Raw genomic sequence first — 14,879 nt, 5'->3', positions numbered from 1 at the left:
ATCTACCAACGCAAGAATGAAGACATATTGAAGTAAAGGTGGAGACCTAACCGAATAATACAGAAAAATTGAACGAATTGCGTTGGAAGCCTCGGAGGTCATTTTTTAGATTTTCCTTTGAGGATGCTCGAGATGGATGTGATGGCGTGCAGGAACCTGGATGGATTGATATTGGACGTAATGGAAATCGAGGTTATTTCTCATGAGTGGTGATACGCACGATTCAAATTCTTCAACAGAACGAAATATTCTTGAATTTTTTAGCAGCTCAAATCTAAAAGAACAAGTGACATATTTGCATAGCAACATGAATGGCAGCCTTTATATGATGGCACGCAGGAAGTTGGATGGATAGATATTGGACGTAATGGAAATCGGGGTTATTTCTCACGAGGAAGAAGTAGTTATACGCATAATTGACATTCTTCAACAGGGCCAAATATTTTTGGCATGTCTCAGCAGTTAAATCTATTTTAACAGAACAACTAACATTTGCATAACGTTCGAAATGGCAGGCTTCCTTTTCCATGCAGGAACATAAATAACACACATCCGAATTTGTCTTGATCAGCGTTACGGAGTTATTTTCAACTTGAAAAATCGTCAATTTATGCCCGCGCAAATGCGATGCCATTTTTCTGATTTATGATTTATTTGCATTAAGATGATAGGGCATATGAGGACAAGTGACAGCACCGTAATGCAGATATTAATGCTCATATCATCGTCACATTTACTTTTGAGCTGTTAAAGGCTTTCGGACCAAAGTGTTTCCGCAATCGTAATTCACTGAATAATGAAGAGGAACAGGGACTACCCCCGAAGAACACAATGGAAAACAGTAAAATTATCCACAACTCCGCTTAGTGGGACGCCCCACAATAATCTTGAAGATATTCTTGAATGGAATAACTTGCAGATAACCATCCTAACGCGAAAATTCGAATAGAACCGCGGTAATAATTGCTTCCTGCATGTCACCTCAAGATTTCAACAAAAGACGGCAAGGCGATATTTCATTTCCACTGAAAACCAGAGCAGACTAGAACGGAGTTCGCAGATCCGCATCCTGCCTTCGAGGAAGTCCTGCTTCGAGCTAATTTCTGAAGTTATACTTCACGGATCGCGAAGTATAAGTTCCATTTATCACTACTCGAAGTGGTGCTAAAATTTGTAAAAAAAAAAAAAATCAATTTGTAGCAGTCCAAGGATTAGTGAAGAAACATGATAAAAGCTGCTAAGCTAAGTCCTCCTTCGAACTAATTTCTGAAATTATACTTCACGGATCGCGAAGAACAAATTCGATTTATCTCGACTCAAAATGGTGCTAAAATTTACACAAAAATTGAATTTATATCGGTTGAGATATCAGTGAAAACATGATAAAAACTACTAAGTTCCATAAGGCTATTGCTTTTAGTTTCAAAAATAAACATGTCTGTTAAAGTAAATACTAAAAGAGTTAAAATGTTTAAATTTTAAAGGTTTTTAAGTTATATACGTTTATGTAATGATTTAATGTTATATACTTTAAATTGTGGGAATAGGAAAAATCAATAAGAAAACATTATTCAAATTTTAAACCCTTAGGAAGTTAAAAAATAAAAAAAAAAATTTCTTAAACTTTAACAGCCTGTATCTTGAAACTAAAGGCCAATTGGACATTTGTTTATATAATCTTTATACCTTATTTCGATCACAGAAACCTGCAGTAAGCAGTTGGCAGAACGGCCTGTATAGGGAAAAGTCTTTATTTTCGACCGCACTGTATTTTGAAAGATTTTAAAATATCACTAAAAAAATTATATTTCTCTCAGTTCTATGACACTCTGGTTTCACTTCCACAGAAAGAAAGGGGTAGAATGATGAATAATTCAGTTGAAATTCACATTGTTCCAAGATTTAAAGAACCGAATGAAAATTGGAAACATGAGTCGACACTAAAGGCATGTAAAGATCAAAATTAGCGGAGGCATTTCAAACTTCTTAAGGCCCTGCCATGTATCGTAAAACACCTTTTCGTTTAATATTCGTCAAAGCGAGGCAGTTAAATAAGCACACAGCCTCGTAAAGAAAAAAATGCTGCATTCACGAAATCCGTGCACTTTCGTCACCTGCGTTCTATAGCCCAGATTTGTAAGCAAATTGACTTAATCTATGGAAAATTTGCTGCGAATTTTCCTTTAAATAAGGCAAATTTTACCGGATTTTCTTCAGCAACATTTTCCTAGAAATTTATTAGTCTGCACCTGACGAGCGAGGGAGGGCGGCGTGACGGCTTTCGCTTCGCAATCAAAAAGCGAAAAAAGGCGTAAATTTAGCGTTCTCAAAGGTTCGGATTGCATTAAAATGCAGAAAAAGCCTTCTTTTTCCATTAGGGATCGTACAGTGCAGCCGTCCAGTAATGATTTCTCGTCCTCCTCTTCATAATTTATTGCTTAATATGCTCCCCACGATAGTGGCGATACGGAATACGCGACTTATCCCTATTCAAAAAAACAAAAGATCCCGTTAAAAAAACGAAAAAGCACCCTTTTGTCTCGGAGGCCACTTGGATGTTAATTAACTCTATAAATTCCGCGGCCGCCCGCGTTTCCGATTTTCGATCGGGGCGGCAAAAACAAAAGATTAACGCCAACGAAACAAAAGACGGCAGCGCTACGAAGGCGAACAACAATTGAAAGAATCGCAACAATGGCGATTTGCATGCGGACAATTGAGAATCGGAATTCATTAAAGATTTTTATATCTTCATTTCCGGGATTCGGGTGTTTACGCCGTTGTTGGCCACGAGGGTGGATGAGGCTCTCGGTTTATTTTCTCTTTCTTTTTAGGTTATCTGTCATTTAGGTACTGTCATTTAATTCGAGACATTACACGTTTTTAATATCATCTTTGGAGGTTGTGCGTAAACTCCTCATTTACACCAATAAACATATACATCGGATTAAGAGCGCCTCTTAACAAGATAATAGGATTTCCTCCGAAAAGCAATTTTCATCGGTTTTGCCGACGTATACGATAAAAATCTTCGAAAAAAGAGCGCCGGAAAAGCCGCGTCGCTTCGCTTGTTTTTATTGAAAAATTATTCAATTATAAAGTTTTTAAACAGATTGGAAATCACATGCTTCGATGAACGCTCAAATTTCCCTCGTTTTCTTGATGTGAACGACTTCCGGGAGTTACTTTTTAGCTTTGATCATATATGAAGAAGGTCGAAAAAAATATAGTTGAATTGTCAGCAGTGAAATTGTAAGGTTTTTATTTGGGACATACCGTTATGAACAAATCATTTTCCATGGCGGCACAGTAAATTTTCGCCTTCCGCATGATTTGTGTGAAAATGAATAACTTTTCTCTACCTCGCTGAAACGTTTATGTTAGAGATCATGGCTGGGAAATACCAACAGAACAATATATTTATTATACATATATTCTCATTGAAAGTTTCTTTGACCTTTCTAACCTTTTGTCTATGCTCTAAAATTTTTGTTTATATTTTATAATGAAAGATGTTTTTAAACAGTTATTTTTCCTACATTTTAAGTAATATTTCATTTTTAATCGGTTTTTAAAATAAATATTTAATAGTTATTTATATAATTAATACGTACGTGCGTTAGCCACTACGTTCACCAGATTTAATGCTTCCGGATTTTCTCTTTTGGGGGCATACGAAGGGCAAATTATACAAGAAATGATACCATGGTATTTCAACACTTAAAACCGTTCTAGTGTAGAAAAGTAACTAAAATATAGGTTGCTGATAACAAAAAACATCTCGATAAAATTTAATTGAACTAAACTAGGGAAAGAAATGTTCTTTATAGCCGATGTTTTTGTAACGATGCCAATGCCTAAGGTTACGTTCCTCTAGCACAGAATAATAGGAAAAGCAAGCAAATATAAAAAGATTCCATTCACGTGACGTATGTCCTTAAATTAAGCAAACATATGGACTCAATAAGTCGCCTCTCGGATACCCCGAAGCCATTCCCGAATCAGCCAAGAAGAAAACTAGAAACACTGGCAATAAGCTATATCGGGAGATCCCCGAGGAATGCAGAAAAATGACCAGGACTCTCGTGGGATAACACAAATATACGGTGATAGTTTGCCCGGAAAATAATCAGTTTTATGTGGCTAGTTCTTTTGCTAATGCTAAAGTTGTGACAGAACCTTATTGATGCACTATTATTGGGTGTTTTCGAGCGTATGTAGATGTTGCTAATGTGAAAGTTGTGAAAGAACCTTATTGATGCTCTATTATTGCGTTTTTTCGCGCGTATGCAGATGTTTTCCCCTTTTTTCCATGGGGAGGAATTTCTTAAATTTGTCACATATCACCCTCTTCTCGTCGCCCTGGGTGCACTTACGCGTTATTTATAGTCGGATAATGTCGATTTTTCTACGCTTTCGAATAGTCTCGGAATGTCGTGGGAACAGTAAAATACTGCGTTATGTTTTTTAGAAATAATTCATAACGTCGTATTTTATTCAATTCTATGTATATTTCCTCTGTTCATCGCTGCTGTTTAAACATGTTTTACCTTGGAACTTCAATTAAAAAATAAAAATAAGCCGAGCATAATAAAAATGATATTCCATCATAAACAATTTGGATAATCACCTTGAAGCAAATTAACTACAAAAAATAACAAAAAGGGGCATAGATCTCACTAATCTTCCCCCTTAAATTTCACCCCCATTCACCCCGTAAAAACGTCGGCGAGCATATTAATTGAATGGCCGTACATTTTTCTGTAAGACGACAGGCGAGCCGACGTGTTTTAATGTTAATCCACCGTTCCACCCCCCTCGAGCACGCCTCTTGGGATTTATATATTTTCCGCTGTTTTTTCTTCATTGATTTAATTTCTAATGAGGTTCTCTCATTTATTTGCACTAAATAAAAGGTGGAATTGAACACACTTGTCGTGAAAAACAAATATACCATCTTCGTACTTCATAAGTGGATTGATACGTCGCCGCAGCCACTCTCGTAAATTCAGCCTTATGGCATATTCTTCTACTACGACACGGCAATATTTGGATCAAAACATTGGAATTGAAATTAATGAAAATAAAATGATTAATAAAAAGAAGATAAATTAATAAAAATAAAATAAATTACTGGAAACAATCAATAAGGGGAAGGAACTTTCCTAGCAAGTTAATTTTCATGGAAATGACGAAATTGGAGCATTAAAAATTATTTTCATTTCGTTGAAAACAATCTTGCTAGAAAATTTAATAGGAAAAACCGGGTAGTAAAGACACATATTTGTCCGCCTGATGCCTTTTAAGCTAGAGGACACACGGATAATAGGCAAAGGCTTCAAATTTTGAGCGTTCAAATGTATCAAGTACGCCCCTCGTTACCACACGACCCCTTAAATATCAGTTTCATAATTTCTCTTACGTGCTCATTACAAGAACAATACCGAAACGCGACCATCTTACAAGATGTTCGGAAAATTAATCGGCGACCCTTGCGGGCCACCCTCTAAACCCCAAAATGTCCTCCTCTATTACATTTTAGGACAGATTATTATAATTCCATGATAGGCTAAATATTCCAAAATGTAATGTGAATGGTTTACACACGTTAATAAAAAGTAAGCTCGTATCATTCCCCCCCAACACGCATATCAGAATATTAGCGCCCCACCCCTAAATCAAACCCAATGAATTTTCTTTTCGGTTCATGTCATCTAAGTAATTAGACATGTTTATGCATGTGCTGCCGTGCTAGCATGGCCATCACTAAAAATTAAATATGGCAACAGATTAGTAATTCCTATTAATGGCAAATGGACACTCCCTCGATTAATTTTACATACCTTTGTGACAAATTTCCCTCGGCATGTTTATTCATTATTTCCATATGGATATCCATTAAGTATGTTATTGAACGGGCCTCAGCGGCGGAGGATAACGATAAAAAATATTTAATTAGTTTATGGCCACGCATCAGTTATAGGATTAATTATTGCTTGAGTGATGCGTTTTGGCGCACCTTTTTTCGATGTCATTATACCGGGCGTTAGTTCGGTTAATGGAAATTAGCAGTAACATTTGCTGTCGCATTTCAGCATGTCGGTTAATCGCTAGAGAACTTATTCTTAGAAGGAATGTCGGAATTCCTTCAGGTCTTATTAACTACTGCTCACTCCCCAAGTCCTTTGTCCTGCAATAACAGTTAACGTAACAGTTAACAACGGTGGGCTATTCCCGCCATTGTCTTACGTAAATTTCATAGCACTATTTGGCGATTTACCGTTGATCCCTGATTCTTTCCTGCTTAATACACCCTTTGCTTATTAAAAATATTTACGGGGAATCTCATTCAGGTGTCTTCAAAAAATCAATGTGGCAGATGCCTTATGTGCGTTTACATGAGGCGAACGTGTCTAAACTTGTATAAATTTAGAAACATACACACAATTTTGTATCGCATTCAACACACACATACATACGCTGATTTTTGAAAATACGGACCCGACTTAGAACGGAAAATAAAATTAAAAACTTATTAAATAGATTTACGGAATAGTATACTAATATACCAGGTTCATAATTTCTCTCTTATACCGGTGCAAAGTTGTCTTCAATAGGTATGATTTTCGAAACGAACATGCATATAAAATTTACAAGCGCCTTACCCAAAAACTGCCTTTTTCAATTGTTATCTCTATCTTTAGCTCTTATTGAGCCTTCTATGTACTCCTGCCTGCAAATCAACTTCCACTTTAGGGATTAAAAGAGGGCAAAAATGCATGTTCGAAAGGTGAATGATGATAAAAATGGCCCACATTTTTTCTCTCCACTCTTCTTAACTCGGGCTATAATTATTCAGTTTTCCCATGGGGATTTATCCCATTGGGGGATACTTACTAATCTTACTTAAAATAAACGGAAGTGGTTGCAATGTTTTTGGTATCGAAGAGGGCAATTGATTTTAACAAAATAAAGCTGCGCTTGTTAAAATGTCGCTTATATTCACAACGTAAATATAATCAAGTTCGATGAGCTTTTAGAGGAAACTAAAATTCGCTTTGAGAAGGGGTTGAAAGACATGAGGCGTCGTCTCCCTATTTCCCAATTCCTTCATGAATATTCATGCCGAAAGTGTCATTTTAGGGCGGCACTCGTACTATTTAAAATATCCATAATCTGAAATCATATTCGGAGCGGATTTTGAATTTCTTGGGATCCGTCTCAGTGGGGTAGCAAACGAATATTTGCATAATTGAATAATTGATACCTAACTTGGAGAAAATGAAAATTAAAAGAAATTTGTCGAAGAGGTTTTTGAGAGAAAACGATGGTTGAACATCGAAAAGGTTTTAGGAAGCTTCAAGATGTCAAAAACTTAATACATATTGGAATTATAAATTTGATGATTCAATGCCTTAATTATGACATCAAAAAGGCTCAGAAAAGAACTGAAAGGGAAAGGACTCAGGAGGGAATAGAGAGTGTTCATTTAAGGAGATTCTCAAAATTTCAATACGTTTTTCCAAAATTTTAATTTGTTTCGAATATCTCCAAAAGCCAGCGAAATTCTTCAAATGTTGCGACAGCATATTTTTACACTCCAATATGCGCAACTTTACCCAAGTTTAATCAATTTCGTATTTTTTATGGTTACCTAGATCCTCATGGTTGAGCTCCAGAAAGGGACACCTTGTATACAAAAAGTTAAGATAGGAAGGTACACGAATCAAATCTACGTAAAGTATTCCCGAAAAGAAAAAAGTAGTTCTTTAGCTGATCTACAGCAAACGATTGGGATCTCTTAATGGAAAACGTACAAGAACTACAAAGTTATGTAAATGAAAATTAAATTCTTGGCCCTCATTCCAAAACTAAGTGAATTTGGGAATTTTTGTCGCCCTAAACCCGTTAATCACCGATGGGGTATGTTTGGAAATTTACTGTGTCGTTAATTTACAACGCAACATGCCCGGCGTATTCAAACTATCCCGTTTTAGGCATTATTTTCCCTGCATCGCATGGACTGTGTGTGTGCTTGTTAATTTTCAGGTCTGTACTCAGGAATAACCAACGATTTCCATGAGAATATATGATTTTTCTTCCGTCGCTTCCCACATTTCTTCGCCATTTTTTCTTGTATTTGTATTCAGCTTCAGTTCTGGCAAGCGAGCGAACTCAAGTTTGATCGGCAGGTTGCTACCAACAACGTACAACTCATTTGGATAAAAATCCTTAATTTAGCCCTGTCCTTTCCACTTTCCAACAATCGCCATAAATTTTGTCACAAGACACTTTCGCTCCGCATCCAGCAAAGATAGTTTAACATTAAAGCGTCATTACATCCCATCTTTCTCTGGCTTGTTGGTGCAACCATAAACGAGAGCGAATAGGATCCTTCGGTGACGTGGGGGAGGCCCAAATTTATAGAATCCACCAGCAATATAGACTATATGTTATCGTGTGTTGGTATTTTGTAATACTCCACTGTGTGGTGTTAATTACGACGGCCTTATTAAATACTATATTATGTTTTGGGGCCCACCTTGGCCAAAAATCGCGTAATTTATCGTCGCCTGGGCCCAAATTAATGTATCAGGGGGTTGTAAATTTGAGCAAAGGGGTATCGGTTGACTTAAGATGCCTGTTTTTGCTGGGGGTGGAGCGCAGTGGAAATACGTTGGAGAAGGAAAGTAGGTATCCAGCGTGTTTCATCCTGCGAGCATGTAGGAAGAGATAAAATATGAAACATACATTAGTTTCAGTCTTTTGGCACTTGTATAAATAAACTGCTCGTCATCCCAACCGGGTCAAGGCATTATTTGGTTAATTTTTGAAGTCTCTTAACTTCAAAAAGGATCAACGAATGTAACTTGCGTCGTTTTGAAGCCCGTCAAGGCTTTGCTAAATTAAGTTTTAACTTTAGTGTTTTCCAGTTGTGTTATACAGGACGGAAAAAAAGTCGTGCAAAACAAATGGAGATTTCCAGTGGCAATACAGCAAGATAAGGATGCCCAGTGTGGGGATCTCGTAAACGGTAACAAAGACAGATTTTTTATTAAATGGGCAGAAAGTTGCACGTTCAAGGGAGTAGTTTGACACAGTTCTACAAAACTATTTTTGACTTTTTAATGTTTGTTGTAATAATATCATGTGAAATAGGATATTCCTTAGAGAATGACGTTTACGCTACCATGGCCCATTTGTTCCGTTATGAATTAAGTTAGGTTTTCCAAGCCTGACCCTCATATACTTTAATATTCATATGAAATACATAGGTGTCAATAACAATGGATTTCATATGTGGAACAGGAGAATACACGAGGGTCGGGCTTACCAAAGTATAACACAATTCATAATGGAACAAATGGGCGTAAGTGCCACAATAATTAAAAACATAGCCTAAAAATTTCGTTTTCAGGAAAAAACTATTTCTATCGCACATAGATTCAATGGAAATTAATTTCGTTTCCTAATAGTGATTTGATAAATATTTTAACTTCCTCCAAATGCATAATTCATTCACATCAACTAGGCTATTTTCAGATTTTCACTTTAAACTAACCAAAACACACAACGGATCTTCATACATTCCCAAAAGGCGTGGCCAATTTTTGTACCAACGTATATAAAAAATACCGCACCCTGACACATCCTAATAAATCCAGCTACAAATTAGACAAGTCATTACCAAAAAAAATCGTGGAAATTCGTGGCATTAGTGGCGTTTTACCATTTAACTAATTAAAAGCAATGTTAAGTGCAAGAATGACGAATCACACACACTCATTCAGATGATTATCTCAGAGATTAATGACAATAGTTAACGATTGAATTTAGAGTGCGATAATATTATTAAATTAGATCTGCTATACTTTTCATTTAATGCCGAAAGCAGGCAGGGGTTGCAGCGGCTGTTTATTGCTAACCTGAACTGATATTTGCAGGAATCAGCCCTGGAAGACTTAAGTTATAAGCCAACAAGACACGAAGGGCATCTACCATGTCCACTTAAACGTTGTTTAAGACTATTCGTTTCGGGGCTTTGGGCTGATCGTAAACTCATTTGGGAGGGAATTTATTAGTATTGCTAATGTGTGGTCCAGATTTTATTGTTAGAATAGACTTTTGTTTATTTTTATTAGGTTTGTTAATTACAAGTGTAATGCAGGCATTGAAAAATACGATATGGCCTTGCTTTGATGCATCGGCAACAATCCCCGAGGGGAATTCGGTAAATTACGGCCCAACAGCGAAGCGCACGCATAAAATCAAATTGATAAAAAAGGGGTGTGAAGCGGCTCCTGACAACTATATAGTAATTAGTTAGCATTTATTTGAATACATAAATTACTCTGGTGTATCTGAGGCTATATCTTGGATGGCTTAAGCCCCTTGGGATTGGCCACTCCATATTTCCACCAATACATTATGCCCCATTGTCATAAAAAAACATTTGTTCAGGAATACTGAATTATACGTCCAGATAAGAACCAAAGAAATCAAAGAAAACTTTCAACCATGAACTGAAAAAAGTGATATAATGATGTCAACTCATGAAATTTTTTCGGCGAAAATCATTTAAAAAAAAAATGGAAAAAAAAATTCAACGAAATTCATTTATATCACATTTCATATTGAACGTTTATTTTACGACATATTTTTTTATGTTCAAGAAACTGTCATTTCAAATGTAACTTTTGAGACTTATAGTTTTCTGAAAAATTTATCACAACAGTTTTTTTCAAAATAAGTCCAAAATTGGCGGCTGTTAACAAAGAGGCAAATAGTTATTTTTATTTTTCGTTCACTGTCTACGTTGCCAAGAGCAACGGGTGTTATTGGAATTTTATAGCCCCTTGGCGTAAGCTACGGGCCGTAAAAATATAACAACGCCTGCTGGTCATAAACTTATCGTCATAGTATTTGAGATGTAAACAAATAAGTTCGATCCATTTGTGCATAAAGTACTTAAAATAAATACGTACTAAAGAAATTGACCAGTTCAAACCCTAGTTTACATGATTTCTGTGGCGTTTATTTACCTGATAAATTTCCCAGGACATTAAAAATTTGGCCCTTATTGAACGAATGTCTTATTAAGTCTAGGCGGTAGGAAAGAAATTTAATTTGAAACAAAAATTGAAAAACGAGATTTTTAATTCATCAAGCAGAACAAAAGGGAAACTGGATGGCAAATATTATTTCCATCAGCCAGTTAAAAAAGAAAAACAAATAATTTCTCCGTTGGAAAAACTTCGTCGTCTCTGTAACGAAGTTATCCGGAGTGGGCCTTGGGCTACAATTTACCTCCACGGGATCATACCTCCATGTCAATAACGAAATTACTCAACTTTTCTTATTATTATCTTCTGATATTACAATTTTTTCGGGAAAATTGCCTCGAAAAATTACTCGCGTGCCTCGATCTCGAGGATCTCTCTACTGGAATCAATTAAAACTTTATAAAATGGAAAATAGACTGCAAAAATTAGAAAATTTCGCAATGTCGGAAATAAACGCTAAAGTTAACGTTTTACGAAGAGCTTTAATGGCCTATTATCGAAGGACCCATTACAGCGAACTTCACGAATTTTTATACTCGATATACTAGGAAATAGTTATTGATCATAACGTCATAGATTTTCATCTCTATTAACCTGTTAAATCAAATGGATGTCAAGTAAAATGCAATGTGTCATTTCATTGTCAATTCTTATTTACTAAATGGCACAGGGTAGGCCACCATAATTGCATAAATTGCTTTTTTCGTTAGTTAATAACGGACGTATAAAAAAAGTTTAAATCAGAGAAGTTTTCGCACATTACCAGAATTAATTAGAACATAATATACAAAGTGTCTCATAAAAAGAAACCAATCTGTTTTTATTTTCCGTTGTTCCTGTCATTTCTTTCATGAGAGATTCTGACAGCTCAGGTACTTGTTTTTTTTTAAATTGGACACCTAGTATGGAAAATTGTTTGTAAAAAGTAGTGCATTAATAACCAATAAGTAACCAATAATTTTTAAGATACCTGTTACATAATCGAAGAACTAATGACAAGATGAAACAGATGAGAAGAACTTTAAACATTCTGGTGAATGAAGAGCTAAATTTAATTTGCTACAAACTGTATTTTGACTAAAATCTGGTGGAAAATACCAGAAGAATGTCAATTTTCATATTATTTATCATTACCATATACCATATACCAATACCCGCGTTACATTGATTGAAATAAGATTCTTCTACATTATATTATAATATCTATATGAAGTATTCACGTTATAACATTGCGATATTAAAGTATTGCACCGAGATTCCGCTTAATAGTTGCAATTGAAAAGCATTTGCCATCGTGCGAAAACTCGCTATGTTCCTTTAAAGACGTGAGGTCATTGCGGGCCTGCAGCCGATGTCGTGCTGCGTGCTTAATACCTCCGTTAAATACGGTTTACAAAAGAAATATTTGAACACGATTTAAGGAGTGTAAATAGTATATTATTTACCTTTTATAATATTTATGAACTGAAAAATGTAAAACATGCAGAGCGTTTTTCTGCTTCATTTTCACACGTTTTTAGACATTCGCGAATAACAAAAATCAAAATACGTATTCAGTTTTTCTCGGATATCTCAAGAAGTATTTGAAATTTTCTGATTTTGAAAAAGAGTTGATTAGAGAAATGTAATCAACCTCATATGTCTTATGGTTTTCAAGATGCCCTTCTCGCGCTCAAATTTGCAGCATTGCAGCACAGATATCATATAGATCTGCACTTTGTATAAAAATTTTAATTGGATTTAACATTTAACAACTCATGTAAGTAGTTTGGAATGAATTGAGATTGAGGATCTAGGGCTGCTGCGTTGGCCTGCATTGGGTGAGCCACAATAAGTCCAGCCACAAACCATACAATTCAATACCATTCAACACCCAATACCCTAATGTAATTCAACACTATATTTAAATGTACAGGGTTGGTCCGTATATTTAGATAGCGCCTACAGCTTTTATTATAAAAAAAAAGAAAAACTTTAAATACTAAAGTTGTAGGGTTTATCCTAAATTACCAGACAATGTTACATAACACAACAGATGAATATTGCAAAGTAAAAAAGGACACAAAGATGGTAAATTTATAATGGAACACCCTGTATATTTTATAAAAATTGAATAGACCTTTATTTTCTGATTTAAAAAATATATAACATGTTGACATTTGGATTAGCCGTTTTCGCGGTATTTACATTTAAAAATCGGAATTAATTGTTTTTTCCAAATTGCAGTTGTGTCCTTTTTTTAACTTTGTATTATTCATCTGTTGTGTTATGTAACATTTTCTGGCGATTTTGGATAAACCCTACAAATTTAATATTTAAAGTTTTTCTTTTTTTTTTATAATAGAAGCAGTAGGCGCTATTTAAATATACGGACCAACCCTGTACATAGTTTAGAAAGCATCAATTTAAATTAAGAAACCATCGCTTGGATTTCAGAAACTGTATCTTTGATTTCAGAAAAGATCATTTGAATTCCAAAATAATTATTTCAAGTCCAATTGAATATTCTAAAATTCCAATGATCCTTTTTTAAATCCAAGTAACAGTTTTTAAATTTCAAATGATACTTTTTAAAGTAATTCTGAAAATGGGGGAGATTGGAAAAAATTGGATTGATAGGCATGTAGCTGATTTAACCAAATACTTTAATTATTGTATGTTTTCAGAATTAAAAATAAGCGATTGGTATCAAATAAACTAACTCTTAAACACTGAGTAAAATATGGACAAATATCACAGTTAAAGGTATTTGTGTGGAGCTATTGTGAAAACATGCTTTGTGGCTACTTTAAAAGCATTGTCCTGCACTGCAACCTTTTCTTATTCTATGCTGAAAGTTACCAGTGCCAGTGAGTACAAGATAAACGGTCTGGCAAAAGTCCATAAACGAATTTCTCTCATTTATAAAAAAAAATATCAAACAATACATTTTGCTCAGTTAATGAGGTATTAAGTTTTCCAATTATATTCTGCAATTACTCTCCATTACTGGCAAGTAATTACTACTTGTATTTTTATCATTATTTTGTAAAATAATATTTCTCACCATAAAGTTGTAATAAAATATTTTGTATTCTCGACTAGATTCTTTACTCTCGACTCTAAGTGTTTACTCTACCTTTATTCTATGAGTACCTACTTAGAGTTGGCAATTGCATTGCCACTTGTTTCCTTATACCCCTACAGATGTGTATTTGGAAATAAATGATATATACTGCTAGTGAAATAAATGCCTTCGGAAATGCTAAATTGTGAGGTTATATTTGCCAAGCAAAATGTACATATAAGTTACACTTACCTGATGTATAACATTATCACCTCCTTTGCCTCTGGCAGCCTTTATATTAAGAGAAAGAACACAATTATTAGAAAAATCCCAAGTAAACAACACTGAATCACGGACAGCCACTAAATTTAGCGGTATATTCATTAATTTAGGAAGGACAGCGCAAGCTTCTTTGAAAATTTTATGCTCGCAAATGCCTAAATAATCCGTTGAAGCCATTTGACACCACAACGTAAGACAAATTATACTTTAATATAAAAATAAAATTGAAAATATTACAAATTTCAAATAAAATTCAAAACCAAACAAACAAAAATAATTGTAGAATGAAGTGACATCTGACAGTGAAGTGAAACAGCGCCATTGACAGTTGCCGGTTAAATGTATTGTAATATTTCTGATCAGTCTGAATCGTTCGAGCGCTTCTAGGTTTTAATTATTTCTTCAACATTTTGTAGAGTAAAATTGGAATTTAGATTTTTTAAGGATGGAGGAGGGAGGAATTAATGTAAAATTTCTAGAAAAATGTT

The 14,879-nt window shown here is 34.9% G+C and overlaps 1 protein-coding gene across 1 annotated transcript in view; it reads right to left on the bottom strand.

The window, feature by feature from the left end:
• The window catches only part of mbo (Nuclear pore complex protein Nup88), a 44,943-nt gene extending 30,269 nt beyond the window's left edge, over positions 1–14,674 (bottom strand). The window contains exon 1 of the mRNA XM_066395657.1: positions 14,362–14,674. Coding sequence (XP_066251754.1) covers positions 14,362–14,568 — 207 coding nt within the window. The 5' untranslated portion in view covers positions 14,569–14,674. The remainder of the gene's footprint in view (positions 1–14,361) is intronic.
• Between the last annotated feature and the right edge of the window lie 205 nt (positions 14,675–14,879).

The sequence above is a fragment of the Euwallacea similis genome, chromosome 12, assembly GCF_039881205.1.
Source record: "Euwallacea similis isolate ESF13 chromosome 12, ESF131.1, whole genome shotgun sequence".
NCBI lineage: Eukaryota > Metazoa > Arthropoda > Insecta > Coleoptera > Curculionidae > Euwallacea > Euwallacea similis.
This window is presented reverse-complemented; position numbering and strand designations above follow the sequence as displayed.